The sequence below is a fragment of the Salmo salar genome, chromosome 12, assembly GCF_965601325.2.
Source record: "Salmo salar chromosome 12, fSalSal1, whole genome shotgun sequence".
In the NCBI taxonomy this organism is placed as follows: Eukaryota; Metazoa; Chordata; class Actinopteri; order Salmoniformes; family Salmonidae; genus Salmo; species Salmo salar.
Window position 1 is genome coordinate 13,637,501 of NC_138302.1, and position 20,585 is coordinate 13,658,085.

At 44.6% G+C, this 20,585-nt stretch overlaps 2 protein-coding genes across 3 annotated transcripts in view; both read left to right on the forward strand.

Annotated features, from left to right (window-relative positions):
* The window catches only part of LOC106566240 (adhesion G protein-coupled receptor E5), a 41,119-nt gene extending 26,966 nt beyond the window's left edge, over positions 1 to 14,153 (forward strand). Inside the window, exons 10-17 of the mRNA XM_045690736.2 lie at positions 1,130 to 1,315; positions 1,876 to 2,070; positions 4,759 to 4,880; positions 5,625 to 5,720; positions 5,853 to 6,011; positions 12,813 to 12,984; positions 13,075 to 13,176; positions 13,344 to 14,153. Of these exons, the coding sequence (XP_045546692.1) occupies positions 1,130 to 1,315; positions 1,876 to 2,070; positions 4,759 to 4,880; positions 5,625 to 5,720; positions 5,853 to 6,011; positions 12,813 to 12,984; positions 13,075 to 13,176; positions 13,344 to 13,385 (1,074 nt within the window). The 3' untranslated portion in view covers positions 13,386 to 14,153. The remainder of the gene's footprint in view (positions 1 to 1,129; positions 1,316 to 1,875; positions 2,071 to 4,758; positions 4,881 to 5,624; positions 5,721 to 5,852; positions 6,012 to 12,812; positions 12,985 to 13,074; positions 13,177 to 13,343) is intronic.
* Positions 14,154 to 19,101: 4,948 nt separating this feature from the next.
* The window catches only part of LOC106564216 (adhesion G protein-coupled receptor E5), a 44,846-nt gene continuing 43,362 nt past the window's right edge, over positions 19,102 to 20,585 (forward strand). The window contains exon 1 of one of the 2 annotated variants that reach the window (XM_045690740.2): positions 19,102 to 19,541. In XM_045690740.2, the coding sequence (XP_045546696.2) occupies positions 19,511 to 19,541 (31 nt within the window). In that variant the 5' untranslated portion in view covers positions 19,102 to 19,510. The remainder of the gene's footprint in view (positions 19,542 to 20,585) is intronic. The other variant, XM_045690741.2, reaches the window with a different exon arrangement.

Below are 20,585 nucleotides of genomic sequence, written 5' to 3' on the forward strand. Positions count from 1 at the left end.
TAATATTATAATAGCTGATGTTAATATATGATGTATGTAAATATAATAGCATATTATAATAGTACATCTACAGGTATCATTTAATAATATTATAATAGCTGATGTTAATATATGATGTATGTAAATATTATAGCATATTATAATCGTACATCTACAGCCAGGACTTGTTTCATATGCATTTTCAATTACGAGCTAGATTATACAGTGCTGTGAAAAAGTATTGGCCCCCTTTTTAATTTTGTCTACTTTTGTGTATTTTTGATACTGAATGTTATCAGATCTTCAACCAAAACCAAAGCTTATATAACACTCTATTCCCCTGTGTGAAAAAGTAATTGCCCCTTACTCTTTTCAAGTCCTGCCACATCATCTCAATTGGGATTAGGACTGGACATTGACTAGGTCATTCCAAAACTTCAAATTTGTTGCTTTTTAGCCATTTTCATGTAGACTTAATTGTATGTTTTGGATCATTGTCTTGCTGCACTTCAGCTTCAGCTCACAGACAGATGGCCTGACATTCTCCTGTAGAATTCTCTGATACAGAGCAGAATTCATGCTTCCTTCTATTAAGGCAAGTCGTCCAGGTCCTGAGGCAGCAAAGCATCCCCAAACCATCACACTACCACCACCATGCTTGACCGTTGGTAGGAGGTTCTTACTGTGGAACACAGTGTTTGGTTCCTACCAGAGGACCACACAACATACCACCACTTGACTCCAAGTTTACTTTGATATGATGGTTATTATATCGATATTTGTGTATAAAAGCATTTCCTTGTAATTAGTTTGGTCGACAGTTGGAAAGTTTACCAACGATTGTTCTGTTTCCATCAGGCCTGTCATGACATTTTTTATCCCACATGTACTTTACTCGCCTAAAAAGGTTGGATGGAAACTGATCACAGACGATGTCCTAACAGATAATAATGTTCTTTAGCTCTTGCTGCCTTCTGAAATCAAGAAACAGTTGTCTAAGAAGTACTTAACCAATGTTTCATCCTCCTGTCTCTCTCTCTCCTTTTTGTCTCTCTCTCCCTCTTTCTCTCTCTCTTGCTCTCTCTCTCTGTCTCTGTCTCCATTGCTGTCTCTCTCTCTCTCTCTCTCTCGCTCTCTTTCCCAACCCCAGGTGAGGGCGGAGTCATCAGAAATGAACTATACCTGTGTGTTCTGGTCGGAGGGGCGTGTCCAGGAAGAGGGAGGGGCGTGGTCAAGGCGTGGCTGTACCAAAGTCACGTCTAACGCTACACACACCGTGTGTTCCTGTACCCACCTTAGCAGCTTCGCTGTTCTCATGGCCCTCTACCCTGTACAGGTATAAACACACACATATATACACACGTATACACACATATATACACACATATATACACACACACACACACACACACACACACACACACACACACACACACACACACACACACACACACAATGAGTTAAAGGCTGTGTTGTTGCAGGTTGACACGTTATCCAACTGAGGCTTTATTGCCATGGATAGATAATCAATACAAGTGAAATAAACAATAAAAAATGAACAGTAAACATTACACAAATGTTATATTATGTCTAAGTTCAGTGTTATAAGGATGTGCAAATAGTAAAGTACAAAAGGGAAACTATATAAACAAATAATGTTCATTACTGGTTGTCCTTTTCTTGTGGCAACAGGTCTTGCTGCTGTGATGGCACACTGTGGTAATAGATATGGGTGAAATTATCAACATTTGATTTGTTCCCTCCCTCCCTCCCTCCCTCCCTCCCTCCCTCCCTCCCTCCCTCCCTCCCTCCCTCCCTCCCTCCCTCCCTCCCTCCCTCCCTCCCTCCCTCTCTCTACCTCCCTCCCTCCCTCCCTCCCTCCCTCCCTCCCTCCAGAACACCTTTGAGCTGCGTCTGTTGACGTGGCTGGGTCTGTCGGTGTCGGTGGTGTGTCTGTTGCTGTGCATCCTGACCTTCTGGCTGTGTCGGTCCATCCAGGGGACACGCACCACCATCCACCTCCACCTCTGTGTCTGCCTCTTCATCGCTGACCTCGTCTTCCTCAGCGGCATCTCTCACACACAGAGCAAGGTGGGTGTAGGGATGTGGGGACTGTGTGTGTGTGTGTATGTGTTTGTGTGTGTCTTCCACACAAGCATCTCACACACACAGAACAAGGTGGGTAACGAACAAAGAACAAGGTGGGTAACGAACAAAGAACAAGGTGGGAAGCGGACAAAGAACAAGGTGGGTAACGAACAAAGAACAAGGTGGGTAACGAACAAAGAACAAGGTGGGTAACGAACAAAGAACAAGGTGGGTAACGAACAAAGAACAAGGTGGGTAACGAACAAAGAACAAGGTGGGTAACGGACAAAGAACAATGTGGGAAGCGGACAAAGAACAAGGTGGGTAACGAACAAAGAACAAGGTGGGTAACGAACAAAGAACAAGGTGGGTAACGAACAAAGAACAAGGTGGGTAACGAACAAAGAACAAGGTGGGTAACGAACAAAGAACAAGGTGGGTAACGGACAAAGAACAATGTGGGAAGCGGACAAAGAACAAGGTGGGTAACGGACAAAGAACAAGGTGGGTAACGAACAAAGAACAAGGTGGGTAACGAACAAAGAACAATGTGGTTAACTTCTATGGGCTAGTCAACAGCCAGTGGAATCGCGTGGCGCGAAATACAAATACCTCAAAAATGCTATAACTTCAATTTCTCACTATTTTACACCCTTTTAACCTGTTTGGGATAGGGTGCAGTATTTTCCCGGCCGGATAAAAAACATACCCGATTTAATCTGGTTACTACTCCTGCCCAGAATCTTGACATGCTTTGAAGTACGGTAATGGAATATTTTGAAATTTTTTGTCACGAAATGCGCCGGCGCGTCACCCTTCGGATAGTGACTTGAATGCACGAACAAAACAGAGCTATTTGGATATAACTATGGATTATTTCGAACCAAAACAACATTTGTTGTTGAAGTAGAAGTCCTGGGAGTGCATTCTGACGAAGAACAGCAAAGGTAATCCAATTTTTCTTATAGTAAATCTGAGTTTGGTGAAGGCCAAACTTGGTGGGTGTCAAATTAGCTAGCCATGATGGCCGGGCTATCTACTCAGAATATTGCAAAATGTGCTTTCACCGAAAAGCTATTTTAAAATCTGACACCGCGATTGCATAAAGGAGTACTGTATCTATAATTCTTAAAGTAATTGTTATGTTTTTTTGTCAACGTTTATCATGAGTAATTTAGTAAATTCACCGGAAGTTTGCGGTGGGTATGCCAGTTCTGAACATCACATATTCTGAATACATAGCTCGGCCATCACAGGCTAGCTAATTTGACACCCACCAAGTTCGGGGCTCACTAAACTCAGAATTACTATTAGAAAAATTGGATTACTTTTGCTGTTCTTTGTCAGAATGCTCTCCCAGGACTTCTACTTCAACAACAAACGTTGTTTTGGTTCCAAATAATCCATAGTTATATCCAAATACCTCCGTTTTGTTCGTGCGTTCAGGTCACTATCCGAAGGGTAACGCGCGAGCACATTACGTGACAAAAACTTCTAAAATATTCCATTACCGTACTTAGAAGCATGTCAAACGCTGTTTAAAATCAATTTTTATGCGATTTTTCTCGTAAAATAGCAATAATATTCCAACCGGGCGATGTTGTATTCATTCAAAGGCTGAAATAAAAAAAATGGAGAAGTCTCGTGAACGCGCATCTCAGTCTCACTGTCCCCAGGCTGACCACTTACAAACTCTGCTGCTGTTCTTTGCCCAGCGACAGCAGACACCACATTCCACTTCCTGGCGGCTTTAGAGAGCCAATGGAAGCCTTAGAAAGTGTCACGTTACAGCACAGATGCTGTATTTTCGATAGAGATACAACAGAACGACAACAAATTGTCAGACAGGGCACTTCCTGTATGGAATCTTCTCAGGTTTTGGCCTGCCATATGAGTTCTGTTATACTCACAGACACCATTCAAACAGTTTTAGAAACTTTAGAGCGTTTTCTATCCAAATCTACTAATTATATGCATATTCTCGTTTCTGGGCAAGAGTAGTAACCAGTTTAAATCGGGTACGTTTTTTATCTGGCCGTGAAAATACTGCCCCCTAACCCCAACAGGTTAACGGACAAAGAGCAATGTGGGTAACGGACAAAGAGCAAGGTGGGTAACGAACAAAGAACAAGGTGGGTAAACGGACAAAGAACAAGGTGGGTAACGAACAAAGAACAAGGTGGGTAAACGGACAAAGAACAAGGTGAACAAACACATTTAAAGGATGAGTTCAGTGTTTTCTAACTTAATCATGTTAGATGGTTCCTCACCCTGAAAGTCTATGGGCCAGGAGAATCTGGAATCCATGGTTCAGTTTTCCTTATAGCCACTACAAATTTAGCCAGTGTTAACTTTAGCCATCACTCCTCCCATCTCCTCCTCTCCTCCTTCCTTCTCTCTTGCCCCTCTCCTCCCCCTGTCTTCCTCTCCTCTTCCCCCTGTCCTCTCCTCCCTCCTCTCCTCTCCTCCTTCCTTCTCCCTTGCCCCTCTCCTCCCCCTGTCTTCCTCTCCTCTTCCCCCTGTCCTCTTCTCCTCTCCTCTCCTCTCCTCTCCTCTCCTCTCCTCTCCTCTCCTCTCCTCTCCTCTCCTCTCCTCTCCTCTCCTCTCCTCTCCTCTCCTCTCCTCTCCTCTCCTCTCCTCTCCTCTCCTCTCCTCTCCTCTCCTCTCCTCTCCTCTCCTCTCCTCTCTCAGGGAGGATGTAGGGTTGTAGCCGGTCTCCTCCACCTGTTCTTTCTAGGATCCTTCAGTTGGATGTTGTTAGAGGGGGTTCAGCTCTACCTCATGGTGGTCCTGGTCTTCAACACAACCATAAGGTATTGGATATATTTACTCAATAAATTATTATGTCTTAGTATATATTTAGAGTATATTTTTGTGTATATTTTCATTACACATTCATCTTATATTTATATTTATAAATGTAGTATAATGTATATTTTATTTTAAATGTGTTTTATATTCCTTATCTATTATATCTTCTATTTTATTATATATATTTCTTACAACTTTGTTTTATTATATTTTGCTATTTTATGAAGAGCTTGAGCTGCATTCTTATATGTGATATGATATACAAATAAATAAATAATAATAATTATTATTGCTTATTACAAATAATATTGTTATTATTGTAATTATTAATATCATAAATCTCTGTACCTGTATTTTATGAAGCGCTGTGATTCTTCTTCTTACTGTAGACCTCTGTACCTGTATTTTATGAAGCTCTGTGATTCTTCTTCTTACTGTAGACCTCTGTACCTGTATTTTATGAAGCTCTGTGATTCTTCTTCTTACTGTAGACCTCTGTACCTGTATTTTATGAAGCTATGTGATTCTTCTTCTTACTGTAAACCTCTGTACCTGTATTTTATGAAGCTCTGTGATTCTTCTTCTTACTGTAGATCTCTGTACCTGTATTTTATGAAGCTATGTGATTCTTCTTCTTACTGTAAACCTCTTTACCTGTATTTTATGAAGCTCTGTGATTCTTCTTCTTACTGTAGACCTCTGTACCTGTATTTTATGAAGCTCTGTGATTCTTCTTCTTACTGTAGACCTCTGTACCTGTATGCTGTGGGATATGGACTGCCACTGGCTATAGTCATCATCTCTGCTATCACCTACCCAGATGGATACGGTACCACACAACAGTGAGTCTGAGTCTCTAACTGTATGTGTGTGTGTGAATAAAATAAAACGTAACACAATAAATGTAAATAGTCATAGATATAACATGTATATAACCCAAATCTAATGTTATCCTCTCTGTGTTTCTCTGTCAGCTGTTGGTTGTCTCTGGAGAGAGGATTCATCTGGAGTTTCTTCGGCCCAGTGTGCACCATCATCATCCTCAATGCTTTCTTCTTCATCATCACTGTCTGGAGGCTGGCACAGAAGTTCTCTAGTCTCAACACTAACCTCTCCAACCTACACAAGATCAAGTAAGTAAGGAGAGAGAGAGAGAGAGAGAGAGAGAGAGAGAGAGAGAGAGAGAGAGAGAGAGAGAGAGAGAGAGAGAGAGAGAGAGAGAGAGAGAGAGAGAGAGAGAGAGAGAGAGAGAGAGAGAGAGAGAGAGAGAGAGAGAGAGAGAGAGAGAGAGAGAGAGAGAGAGACTAGGATTCAGGAAGCAGGTGTGAATAACGACGGGGAACAGGTGTGCATAACGATGGGGAGCAGGTGTGCGTAATGATGGGGAGCAGATGTGCATAACGATGGGGAACAGGTGTGCATAACGATGGGGAGCAGGTGTGCATAACGATGGGGAGTAGGTGTGCATAACAATGGGGAGTAGGTGCTAATAACGATGGGGAGCAGGTGTGCGTAATGATGAAGTCCAGGTGTACATAGCGATGGGGAGCAGGTGTGCATAATGATGGGGAACAGGTGTGCATAACGATGGGGAGCAGATGTGCATAACGATGGGGAACAGGTGTGCATAACGATGGGGAGCAGATGTGCATAACGATGGGGAACAGGTGTGCATAACGATGGGGAGCAGGTGTGCATAACGATGGGGAGTAGGTGTGCATAACAATGGGGAGTAGGTGCTAATAACGATGGGGAGCAGATGTGAAAAATGATGGGGAGCAGGTGTTATTACCGATGGGGAGTAGGTGTGCATAACAATGGGGAGCAGATGTGCATAACGATGGGGAGCAGGGGTGCATAATGATGGTTGCCAGGACCGGTGGTTAGTAGAAATTGTAAGTTGTACTAAAACTCTCCTCCCCCTCCACCTCCACAATGTGGATCAGGTGTGCATAACGGTGGGGAGAATGTGTGCATAACGATGGGGAGCAGGGGTGAATAACGATTGGGAGCAGGTGTTATTAATGATGGGGAGCAGATGTGAATAACGATGGGTAATAGGTGTGCATAACGATGGGGAATAGGTGTGCATAACGATGGGGAACAGGTGTGCATAACAATGGCGAGCATTGGTGCAAAACAATTGGGAGTAGGTGTGCATAACGATGGGGAACAGATGTGCATAGCAATGGGGAGCAGGTTTGCATAACGATGGGGAGCAGGTGTGCGTAACGATGGGGAGCAGATGTGCATAACGATGGGGAACAGGTGTGCATAACGATGGGGAGCAGATGTGCATAACGATGGGGAACAGGTGTGCATAACGATGGGGAGCAGGTGTGCATAACGATGGGGAGTAGGTGTGCATAACAATGGGGAGTAGGTGCTAATAACGATGGGGAGCAGATGTGAAAAATGATGGGGAGCAGGTGTTATTACCGATGGGGAGTAGGTGTGCATAACAATGGGGAGCAGATGTGCATAACGATGGGGAGCAGGGGTGCATAATGATGGTTGCCAGGACCGGTGGTTAGTAGAAATTGTAAGTTGTACTAAAACTCTCCTCCTCCCCCTCCACCTCCACAATGTGGATCAGGTGTGCATAACGGTGGGGAGAATGTGTGCATAACGATGGGGAGCAGGGGTGAATAACGATTGGGAGCAGGTGTTATTAATGATGGGGAGCAGATGTGAATAACGATGGGGAATATGTGTGCATAACGATGGGGAATAGGTGTGCATAACGATGGGGAACAGGTGTGCATAACAATGGCGAGCATTGGTGCAAAACAATTGGGAGTAGGTGTGCATAACGATGGGGAACAGATGTGCATAGCAATGGGGAGCAGGTTTGCATAACGATGGGGAGCAGGTGTGCGTAACGATGGGGAGCAGATGTGCATAACGATGGGGAACAGGTGTGCATAACGATGGGGAGCAGATGTGCATAACGATGGGGAACAGGTGTGCATAACGATGGGGAGCAGGTGTGCATAACGATGGGGAGTAGGTGTGCATAACAATGGGGAGTAGGTGCTAATAACGATGGGGAGCAGATGTGAAAAATGATGGGGAGCAGGTGTTATTACCGATGGGGAGTAGGTGTGCATAACAATGGGAGCAGATGTGCATAACGATGGGGAGCAGGGGTGCATAATGATGGTTGCCAGGACCGGTGGTTAGTAGAAATTGTAAATTGTACTAAAACTCTCCTCCTCCCCCTCCACCTCCACAATGTGGATCAGGTGTGCATAACGGTGGGGAGAATGTGTGCATAACGATGGGGAGCAGGGGTGAATAACGATTGGGAGCAGGTGTTATTAATGATGGGGAGCAGATGTGAATAACGATGGGGAATATGTGTGCATAACGATGGGGAATAGGTGTGCATAACGATGGGGAACAGGTGTGCATAACAATGGCGAGCATTGGTGCAAAACAATTGGGAGTAGGTGTGCATAACGATGGGGAACAGATGTGCATAGCAATGGGGAGCAGGTTTGCATAACGATGGGGAGCAGGTGTGCGTAACGATGGGGAGCAGATGTGCATAACGATGGGGAACAGGTGTGCATAACGATGGGGAGCAGATGTGCATAACGATGGGGAACAGGTGTGCATAACGATGGGGAGCAGGTGTGCATAACGATGGGGAGTAGGTGTGCATAACAATGGGGAGTAGGTGCTAATAACGATGGGGAGCAGATGTGAAAAATGATGGGGAGCAAGTGTTATTACCGATGGGGAGTAGGTGTGCATAACAATGGGGAGCAGATGTGCATAACGATGGGGAGCAGGGGTGCATAATGATGGTTGCCAGGACCGGTGGTTAGTAGAAATTGTAAGTTGTACTAAAACTCTCCTCCTCCCCCTCCACCTCCACAGTGTGGATCAGGTGTGCATAACGGTGGGGAGAATGTGTGCATAACGATGGGGAACAGATTTGCATAGCAATGGGGAGCAGGTTTGCATAACGATGGGGAGTAGGTGTGCGTAACTATGGGGAGCAGATATTATTAATGGTGGGGAGCAGATGTGAATAACGATGGGGAGGAGGGGTGAATAATGATGGGGAGGAGGGGTGCATAATGATGGGGGGAGGGGTGAATAATGATGGGGAGAAGGGGTGCATAATGATGGGGAGGAGGGGTGCATAACAATGGTTGCCAGGACCTGTGTTTAGTAGGATTTTTTAAAGTAAAACTCTCTCCCTCCCCCTCCTCCTCCCTTCCCCTCTTCCCTCCTTCCTTCTCAACTCTCTCCCCTTCTCAACTCCCCCTCCTCCACCCTCTCTCCCTCCTCCTCCCTCTCTTCCCTCCTCCTCCCCCTCCCTCCTTCTTTCTCTCTCTCCCTCCCTCCTCCTTCCTCTCCCTCCCTCCTCCCTCCCCCTCTACCCTCCTTCCTTCTCCTCTCTCCCTTCCACCCCTCTCCTTCCTCCCCCTTCCCCCTCCTTCATCCTTCCTCCCCCCTCTTTCATCCTTCCCCTTCCTCCTTCATCCTCCCACCTCCTCCCTCCCTCCTTCCTTCCCCTCCCCCCTCCTCCCTCCCAGGTGTACATAACGATGTGGAGGAGGTGTGCATAATGATTGGGAGCTGGTATGCGTAATGATGAAGTTCAGCTATACATAACGATGGGGAGCATGCGTGCATAACGATGGGAAGCAGTGGTGTATAACAATGGGGTGCAGGTGTGCATAACGATGGGGAGCGGGTGTGCATAACTATGGGGAGCAGGTGCTAATAACGTTCGGGAGCAGATGTGCATTAAGATGGGGAGCAGGTGTTATTAATGATGGGGAGTGGGTGTGCATAACGATGGGGAGCAGGTTTGCATAATGATTGGGAGCAGTTGCTAATAACGATGGGATTAGGTGTTATTAATGATGGGGAGTGGGTGTGCATAACGATGGGGAGCAAGTTTGCATAATGATGGGGAGCAGTTGCTAATAACGATGGGGAGTAGGTGTGCATAATGATGGGGAGCAGATTTGCATAACGACAGGGAGAAGGTGCTAATAATGATGGGGAGCAGATGTGCCTAAAGATGGGGAGCAGGTGTTATTAATAATGGGGAGTAGGTGTGCATAAAGATGGGGAACAGGTTTGCATAAAGATGGGGAGCAGGTGCTAATACCGATGGGGAGAAGATGTGCACAATGATGGGGAGCAGATTTGCATAATGATGGGGAGTAGGTGCTAATACTGATGGGGAGCAGATGTGCATAACGATGGGGAGCAGATTTGCATAATGATTGGGAGCAGGTGCTAATAACAATGGGGAGCAGATGTGCATAATGATGGGGAGTAGGTATTATTAACCTCTCTAGGGTATGTGGGACGAAATCGTCCCACCTACTCAACAGCCAGTGGAATCCCGTGGCGCGATATTCAAATACCTTATAAATGCTATTACTTCAATTTCTCAAACATATGACTATTTTACACCATTTTAAAGACAAGACTCTCGTTAATCTAACCACACTGTCCGATTTCAAAAAGGCTTTACAACGAAAGCAAAACATTAGATTATGTCAGCAGAGTACACAGCCAGAAATAATCAGACACCCATTTTTCAAGCTAGCATATAATGTCACAAAAACCAAAACCACAGCTAAATGCAGCACTAACCTTTGATGATCTTCATCAGATGACACTCCTAGGACATTATGTTATACAATACATGCATGTTTTGTTCAATCAAGTTCATATTTATATCAAAAACCAGCTTTTTACATTAGCATGTGACGTTCAGAACTAGCATACCCACCGCAAACTTCCGGTGAATTTACTAAATTACTCACGATAAACGTTCACAAAAAACATAACAATTATTTTAAGAATTATAGATACAGAACTCCTTTATGCAATCGCTATGTCCGATTTTAAAATAGCTTTTTGGCAAAAACACATTTTGCAATATTCTGAGTAGATAGCTCGCCATCACGGGCTAGCTATTTTGACACCCACCAAGTTTGGCACTCACCAAACTCAGATTTACTATAAGAAAAATTGGATTACCTTTGCTGTTCTTCGTCAGAATGCACTCCCAGGACTTCTACTTCATCCACAAATGTTGTTTTGGTTCAAAATAATCCATAGTTATGTTCAAATATCCTCTGTTTTGTTCTTGCGTTCAAGACACTATCCGAACGGTGACGCGCGGACGCGTATCGTAACAAAAAATTTCTAAATATTCCATTACCGTACTTCGAAGCATGTCAAACGCTGTTTAAAATCAGTTTTTATGCGATTTTTCTCGTAAAAAGCGATAATATTCCGCCCGGGAAACCCTGTTTTCGTTCAAAGACTCAAAATCTAAAATGGACTCTTCACGTGCACGCGCGCCCCCGTCTCATTGTTCTCAGATCGACCACTTACCAAATGCGCTACTGTTTTTCAGCCATGGGCTGCAAAGTCATCATTCAACGTTCTGGCGCCTTCTGAGAGCCTATGGGAGCCTTACAAAGTGTCACGTTACAGCAGAGATCCTTTGTATTCAATAAAGAGAGTGTAGAAGGCCAAGAAATGGTCAGAGAGGGCACTTCCTGTACAGAATCTTCTCAGGTTTTTGCCTGCCATATGAGTTCTGTTATACTCACAGACACCATTCAAACAGTTTTAGAAACTTTAGGGTGTTTTCTATCTAAATCAAACAATTATATGCATATTCAAGTTTCTGGGCAGTAGTAATAACCAGATTAAATCGGGTACATTTTTTATTCGGCCGTGCAAATACTGCCCCCTACCCTAGAGAGGTTAATGATTGGGAGTAGGTGTGAATATCAATGGGGAGCAGGGGTGTATAATGATGGGGAGCAGATGTTATTAACGATGGGGGAGCAGGTGTTATTACTGATGGGGAGCTGGTGTGCAAAACGATGGGGAGCAGGTGTGAATAACGATGGGAGCAGGTATTATTAATGATTGGGAGTAGGTGTGAATATCAATGGGGAGCAGGGGTGTATAATGATGGGGAGCAGATGTTATTAATGATGGGGGAGCAGGTGTTATTACTGATGGGGAGCAGGTGTGCATAACGATGGGGAGCAGGTGTGAATAACGATGGGAGCAGGCTGAAAAATGATGGGGAGCAGGTGTGAATAACGACGGGGAACAGGTGTGCGTAACGATGGGGAGAAGATGTGCATAATGATAGGGAGAAGATTTGCATAACAATGGGGAGCAGGTGCTAATAACGATGGGGAGCAGATGTGCATAACGATGGGGAGCAGGTGTTATTAATAATGGGGAGTAGGTGTGAATAGCAATGGTGAGCAGGGTTGTATAATGATGGGGAGCAGATGTTATTAACGAAATACAATATTCCCTCTCTTTAGGAGGGAGACCTCTCAGTGTGAGAAAATAAATAAAATATTCTAGAGAGACCTCTCAGTGTGAGCCACATGGAGTTAGAAAACAACTATTTAGCTCTCCACTTCTCCCTCTCTTCCTCCTCCTCCCTCTCTTCCCCCCTCCTCCCCCTCCCTCCTCTTTCCTCCCCCTCCCTCCTCTTTCCTTCCCCTTCCTCCTCCTTCTTTCCCCCTCCTCCTCCCTCTCTCTCTTTGTCCTCCCCCCTCCCTCCCCCTGTTCTCCCACCTCCTTCCCCCTCTACCCTCCTTCCTTCTCCTCTCTCCACCACTCTCCTTACTTCTCCTCCCTCCACCCTCCTCCTCCCTCCCTCCCTCCTTCCTTCCTCCCCCCCTCCTCCCTCATCCTCCCTCCCTCCTCCCCACTTTCCTCCTCCCTCCCTCCTTTCCTCCTCCCTTCCTCCCCCTCCTCCTCCCTCCTCCCACACCACCCTCACCCCCTCCTCCTCCTCCTCCTCCTCCTTCCCTCCTCCCCCCTCCTCCCCCCTCCCCCCTTCTCCCTCCTCCTCCTTCCCTCTTCCCCCCCTCCTCCTCCCTCCTTCCCTCCTCCTCCCTCTCTCTCTCCAGGGTGTTCACAGTGACAGCAGTGGCCCAGCTGTGTGTGTTGGGTACTATGTGGATATTTGGAGTGTTCCAGTTCCAAGAGGAGGGGACAGTGGTCATGACATATCTCTTCACTATCCTCAACTCTCTACAGGGAGCTCTGCTGTTCATCATGCACTGCCTACTGAACAAAACGGTATGGTATGGTATGGAATGGGGTGTGTGTGTGTGTGTGTGTGTGTGTGTTGTGTGTGTGTGTAACACTGTGCTCTGCTGCCCCCATCAGGTGAGAGAGGAGTATTGCAAGCTGCTGTCCTGTATCTGCACACCACAGAAGAAGAGATATTCAGAGGTCAGCACTACCAACCCTTCTTCCAGCCAATCCCAGGTACACACACACACACACACACACACACACACACACACACACACACACACACACACACACACACACACACACACACACACACACACACACACACACATATATGTACATACACACACGAACCACTTTCATTAAGTTAACCTCTGTCCTTTGACCTTTGTCTGTCCTAGGGGTCAAGGAGCGCAGAGAACACGGTGGAGTCGCAGATATGATGTCACCAAACCCCCATAATGCACCTCTTTACCCCTCCTCCCATGACAAAGGTTCCCACTAGATGGCCAAACTGTAAAGTCAAAATGGTCGATATCGTAAACATTTATGAAAACAAAGCTTTGCGTTTTGCGGTGTGGTTAAGATACACTGTAGAAATGGGCAGGGTTTCTGATTTAGCATATTGGCCAGATAGTGACAACCCAGAAAAACTTTTCAGGCCAGGTTAGTAGAAATGTGTCCAACTAGCTTGCCGGATAGTAAAAATTTTAGTCCACTAGCCAAGTTGGCCAGTGCACAAAACCCTTCAGTTCCATCCCTGATTAGACACTTCATATCAAACTTGATGTTAAGCAATGTCTTATCAAGCATTAGGTTATCCAATCAGAAGTTATGTGATCTACATGTCATCCAACAGGAATGCGTATGATCTTTGTCATCCAATTAGAAGTTATATGATCTTCATGTCATCCAATAGGAATCCATATCATCTTTGTCATCCAATCAAAGTTATATGATCTTTATGTCATCCAATAGGAATCTATATGATATTTATGTCATCCAATTCAAATGAATATCCTCTTTATGTAATTATCCCAACCATAAAAGAAAGGTACTATTTCACACCACTTCAATGAAACCATGAACATGAACAACATAAGCTTCCTTCCTTTACATGAATGTGGTAGATTTATAGTAATATTTATTACCAAGAGCACAAGATATGGTGACTTTTCTACACAAATAAATCCAGAGGGAAAAACCTAAGATATGTGAAGAAATGTGTTAGTTGTGACCTAATGGACTGTTATACTGTAAATGTGTATTTATCTTTAACACTTTATTAATAACATTTAAGAATAAGTCTTTATCAATGAATATACATGTTTATAAATTATTATAAATGTTGTACATTTTTTAGGAATGGAAGGCTGGTAATATTCACACATTCTTATAAATGTTTACAAATATAATTGTAAACAGTTTATAAATCGATAAAAGGTTTATTCATGATAGTTATTATCAAGTGTTACCATGGCCACCTCTATGTATATAATGAGATTTTACATTTACATTTAAGTCATTTAGCAGACGCTCTTATCCAGAGCGACTTACGAATTGGTGCATTCACCTTATAATATCCAGTGGAACAACCACTTTACAATAGTGCATCTAAATCTTTTAAGGGGGGGGGGTTAGAAGGATTACTTTATCCTATCCCAGGTATTCCTTAAAGAGGTGGGGTTTCAGGTGTCTCCGGAAGGTGGTGATTGACTCCGCTGTCCTGGCGTCGTGAGGGAGCTTGTTCCACCATTGGGGTGCCAGAGCAGCGAACAGTTTTGACTGGGCTGAGCGGGAACTGTGCTTCCTCAGAGGTAGGGAGGCGAGCAGGCCAGAGGTGGATGAACGCAGTGCCCTTGTTTGGGTGTAGGGCCTGATCAGAGCCTGAAGGTATGGAGGTGCCGTTCCCTTCACAGCTCCGTAGGCAAGCACCATGGTCTTGTAGCGGATGCGAGCTTCGACTGGAAGCCAGTGGAGAGAGCGGAGGAGCGGGGTGACGTGAGAGAACTTGGGAAGGTTGAACACCAGACGGGCTGCGGCGTTCTGGATGAGTTGTAGGGGTTTAATGGCACAGGCAGGGAGCCCAGCCAACAGCGAGTTGCAATAATCCAGACGGGAGATGACAAGTGCCTGGATTAGGACCTGCGCCGCTTCCTGTGTGAGGCCTACAGGATCGGGTCACCGCCTTGATGTTGGTGGAGAACGACAGGGTGTTGTCCAGGGTCACGCCAAGGCTCTTAGCACTCTGGGAGGAGGACACAAGGGAGTTGTCAACCGTGATGGCGAGATCATGGAACGGGCAGTCCTTCCCAGGGAGGAAGAGCAGCTCCGTCTTGCCAAGGTTCAGCTTGAGGTGGTGATCCGTCATCCACACTGATATGTCTGCCAGACATGCAGAGATGCGATTCGCCACCTGGTTGTCAGAAGGGGGAAAGGAGAAGATTAATTGTGTGTCATCTGCATAGCAATGATATGAGAGACCATGTGAGGATATGACAGAGCCAAGTGACTTGGTGTATAGCGAGAATAGGAGTGGGCCAAGAACAGAGCCCTGGGGGACACCAGTGGTGAGAGCACGTGGTGCGGAGACAGATTCTCGCCACGCCACCTGGTAGGAGCGACCTGTCAGGTAGGACGCAATCCAAGCGTGGGCCGCGCCGGAGATGCCCAGCTCGGAGAGGGTGGAGAGGAGGATCTGATGGTTCACGGTATCAAAGGCAGCAGATAGGTCTAGAAGGATGAGAGCAGAGGAGAGAGAGTTAGCTTTAGCAGTGCGGAGAGCCTCCGTGACACAGAGAAGAGCAGTCTCAGTTGAATGCTCAGTCTTGAAACCTGACTGATTAGGATCAAGAAGGTCATTCTGAGAGAGATAGCAAGAGAGCTGGCCAAGGACGGCACGTTCAAGAGTTTTGGCGAGAAAGGAAAGAAGGGATACTGGTCTGTAGTTGTTGACATCGCAGGGATCGAGTGTAGGTTTTTTCAGAAGGGGTGCAACTCTCGCTCTCTTGAAGACGGAAGGGACGTAGCCAGCGGTCAAGGATGAGTTGATGAGCGAGGTGAGGTAGGGGAGAAGGTCTCCGGAAATGGTCTGGAGAAGAGAGGAGGGGATAGGGTCAAGTGGGCAGGTTGTTGGGCGGCCGGCCGTCACAAGACGCGAGATTTCATCTGGAGAGAGAGGGGAGAAAGAGGTCAAAGCACAGGGTAGGGCAGTGTGAGCAGGACCAGCAGTGTCGTTTGACTTAGCAAACGAGGATCGGATGTCGTCAACCTTCTTTTCAAAATGGTTGACGAAGTCATCCGCAGAGAGGGAGGAGGGGGGGGGGGGAGGGGGAGGAGGATTCAGGAGGGAGGAGAAGGTAGAAAAGAGCTTCCTAGGGTTAGAGGCAGATGCTTGGAGTTTATAAGATTTGTTGTGAACACTTGCAGTCCTTCTGTCCAAAAACAGCATTTATCAACAGGTTTTTTAGAAATCCCAGTGGGAAGACTCCCAGAATCAGCAGGGAATTAACTGAAAATTGGAAATCCGGAAATCCGGATTCTGCAACAGGGATTGTCACTCATAGCTCCATCTTAAAACCATTGGTTCGTTTATCACTGGCCAACAAAATACAGTGTAGCAATCCTGACCTGGACTTAACCCTGGGTAAAGCAACTGCTAACCTAACAAATTAGCCGTTATGCCAAGAGATCCGAACAGCTTGATGAGGTTGCTAGGTGTTGGGTTAAAGTTGTTTCAATAGTTGTATAGGTTTAAGAATAAAGTAGTAGCAATGTACTGTACAGTTCTGCCATTGTAGAGGTCCTTAGGCTCACATCTAGGATCAAAATACAGTAAATGACTGTACAGTTCAGCAATGTTAGACGTCCTTAGGCACAGATCTAGGATCACAATACAGTAAATGTACTGTTCAGTTCAGCCATTGTAGAGGTCCTTAGGCACAGATCTAGGATCAGAATACAGTAAATTACTGTACAGTTAAGTCATTGTCGAGGTTGTCCTTAGGCACAGATCTAGGATCAGCTTACCCAAACCAAAACCTAAATTAAAGGGGCCTTCCAGGATTGGTACATCCAGTTTTTTTACTTTTAAATTTGTGATTTATTGCTCTTGGTTCTTGTAGAATATTACTTAAAACTGTCTTGTGACCTGGTCAACTGTCGTGCCCCATCAGAACATTGAAGAATATTACTTAAAACTGTCTTGTGACCAGGTCAACTGTCGTGCCCCATCAGAACATTGTAGAATATTACTTAAAACTGTCTTGTGACCAGGTCAACTGTCGTGCCCCATCAGAACATTGAAGAATATAACTTAAAACTGTCTTGTGAACAGGTCAACTGTCGTTCCCCATCAGAAGCCCAACTATAAGCTTGTTTTACTCCATTGTTTGTACACGATGTAAAGGTTTAAAACATGGTTAAAACTATCATGTTGATCTCATGGATGGTCAGTCCTTGCATCCAGAGCTCCATCTTTGATTTTGAGAGTGGTTAAATTCCTCCAGTCCCATCCCACAGCTGTTAACCACAACAAGTGGTGGGATGACCGGTTTGTTGCTTTTTGGATCCCAGGCTGCCCCTTTAAGGTTCCACCCTAGACCTTGGTCTCAGCCTAACCATGGAGATAAAGTAGAGTCTTAAAATAATCTAAACAATGTCTACATTCAATGTCATATGTTTTATATTCTATTCTGTTGCACTTTTACTTCGACAAGTTGTGTATTTTATACTTTTAAAGAACTTACCATTTTCATGTCCTCTTATCAACACCGTTCTGAATGTAAACACTTGGTGTTGTACTTGACTGTGTACTCTGTAGTGTGTGTGTGTGTGTGTGTGTGTGTGTGTGTGTGTGTGTGTGTGTGTGTGTGTGTGTGTGTGTGTGTGTGTGTGTGTGTTGTGTGTGTGTGTGTGTGTGTGTGTGTGTGAGAGAGAGAGGGTGGGTTTGTTTCAGTAGCTTTAGCCACAATAAAACGTTGCTACAAATAACCTACTGTAGATGTCTTCTTACCACACACACACAAACACGCAAACACAAAAACAAACCAACAAACACACACACACACACACACCAATAAGCCTCTGGGACTAGAATTATACACACACAAAAACAACTTTAATACAACAGATAATATCTGCATGTGTGTGTGTGTGTGTGTGTGTGTGTGTGTGTGTGTGTGTGTGTGTGTGTGTGTGTGTGTGTGTGTGTGTGTGTGTGTGTGTGTGTGTTAAGCTTTTGTAAAGACATCCACATTCATACAGTGATATGAATCATATCGATCCATGATAGCAGGACGTGCATGTCTAGTTGTGTCTAACCTGAATGTGTTGAGGCCTGCTCAGACCATGGTGAGTTTCCACCCTGAGATCCCTTCTCTAATGTCTTCTGTCCTACTTCACTTTCTATACAGTAGATCACTTCTCTAATGTCTTCTGTCCTACTCCACTTTCTATACAGGTAGATCCCTTCTCTAATGTCTTCTGTCCTACTTCACTTTCTATACAGTAGATCCCTTCTCTAATGTCTTCTGTCCTACTCCACTTTCTATACAGTAGATCCCTTCTCTAATGTCTTCTGTCCTACTCCACTTTCTATACAGGTAGATCCCTTCTCTAATGTCTTCTGTCCTACTCCACTTTCTATACAGTATATCACTTCTCTAATGTCTTCTGTCCTACTTCACTTTCTATACAGTAGATCCCTTCTCTAATGACTTCTGTCCTACTTCACTTTCTTTACAGGTAGATCCCTGTATTGGCAGCAACATGGAGATCAGTAGAATAGTAACAATTCCACATGGTTTCGTTGATAGGTTCCCTCTTGTTGGAACACTTTACAATGTGACATCAGAAAGAATACATTCTGCACCAATAACAGGCTTAGTATTACCAGTAGGCCTATATCCCATGGCGATCACTAATTGATATATTGGATGTGTCCCAAATGGCACCGTATTCCCTATAGTGAACTACTTTTGACAATTGGTGCACTATATAGGGAAGATGGTGTCATTTGGGATGTACACGTTGTCTTAAAAGAGCCTAAGCTTAAAGTGCTAATCTGGTTGAATAACTCTCTCTCTCTCTCTTTCTCTCTCGCTCTCTCTCTCTCAGTGAGAGTAAGAGAGAGAGAGAGGGGAAGACAGAGAGAGGAGGCGTGCTCTAACAGAGAGAGGGGGAGAAGAGAAGAAGAGGTAAAACAGAAAAAGAGAACAAGGAGAGAGAGAGATAAGGGTGAAACAGAGAGAAAGGGGGGAAGAGTGTGAAAAAGAGAGAGAGGAGGCGTTCTTTAACAGAGAGAGGGAGAGGAGAGGAGAGCTAAATAGTTGTTTTCTAACTCCATGTGGCTCACACTGAGAGGTGTCTTTCCTAAAGTGAGGGAATATTGTATTTATTTTCTCACACTGGATCATACGGAATTAAAACCTTGTTAAACTGGGATTTTCTTCAATCTGAATTCAACTGTAAAACAGATTTAATCTGAGACTGATTCTTCTTGTGTGACTAGTTTTATTAGGATCCTACTAGTTGTCTGGTGTGGATATAATACCAGTCTGTCTTTGAGATGGGGTCCAGAACTCTTCTACTTATTCTGGGTGAGTCTAACGTTGTATATCTTTGGAACTTGACTATCTGTGTGTTGTGTGTGTGTGTGTGTGTGTGTGTGTGTGTGTGTGTGTGTGTGTGTGTGTGTGTGTGTGTGTGTGTGTGTGTGTGTGTGTGTGTGTGTGTGTGTGTGTGTGTGTGTGTGTGTGTGTGTGTGTGTTTGTATGTGTGCATGTGACAGAGTGACAAATAGATAGAAAGGTGGAATTTCAAAATTCATTGCCAGTTATAGTTGAATGGCTACAGAATATTCCAACCATTTACCAACGACAGATACAGTGTGAATGTTACATCCATGGAAACAGTGTGAATGGTACAACCATGGAAACAGTGTAAATGTTACATCCATGGAAACAGTGTGAATGTTACAACCATGGAAACAGTGTGAATGTTACATCCATGGAAACAGTCTGAATGTTACAACCATGGAAACAGTGTGAATATTACAACCACGGATACAGTGTGAATGTTACAACCATGGATACAGTGTAAATGTTACATCCATGGATACAGTGTGAATGTTACATCCATGGAAACAGTGTGAATGTTACATCCATGGATACAGTGTGAATGTTACAACCATGGATACATTGTGAATGTTAAAACCATGGACACAGTGTGAATGTTACAACCATGGATACTGTGTGAATGTTACATCCATGGAAACAGTATGAATGTTACAACCATGGATACAGTGTGAATGTTACATCTATGGAAACAGTGTGAATGTTACAACCATGGATACAGTGTAAATGTTACATCCATGGATACAGTGTGAATGTTACATCCATGGAAACAGTGTGAATGTTACATCCATGGATACAGTGTGAATGTTACAACCATGGATATAGTGTGAATGTTACATCCATGGAAACAGTGTGAATGTTACATCCATGGATACAGTGTGAATGTTACATCCATGGAAACAGTGTGGATGTTACAACCATGGAAACAGTGTGAATGTTACATCCATGGAAACAGTGTGAATGTTACATCCATGGAAACAGTGTCAATGTTACATCCATGGAAACAGT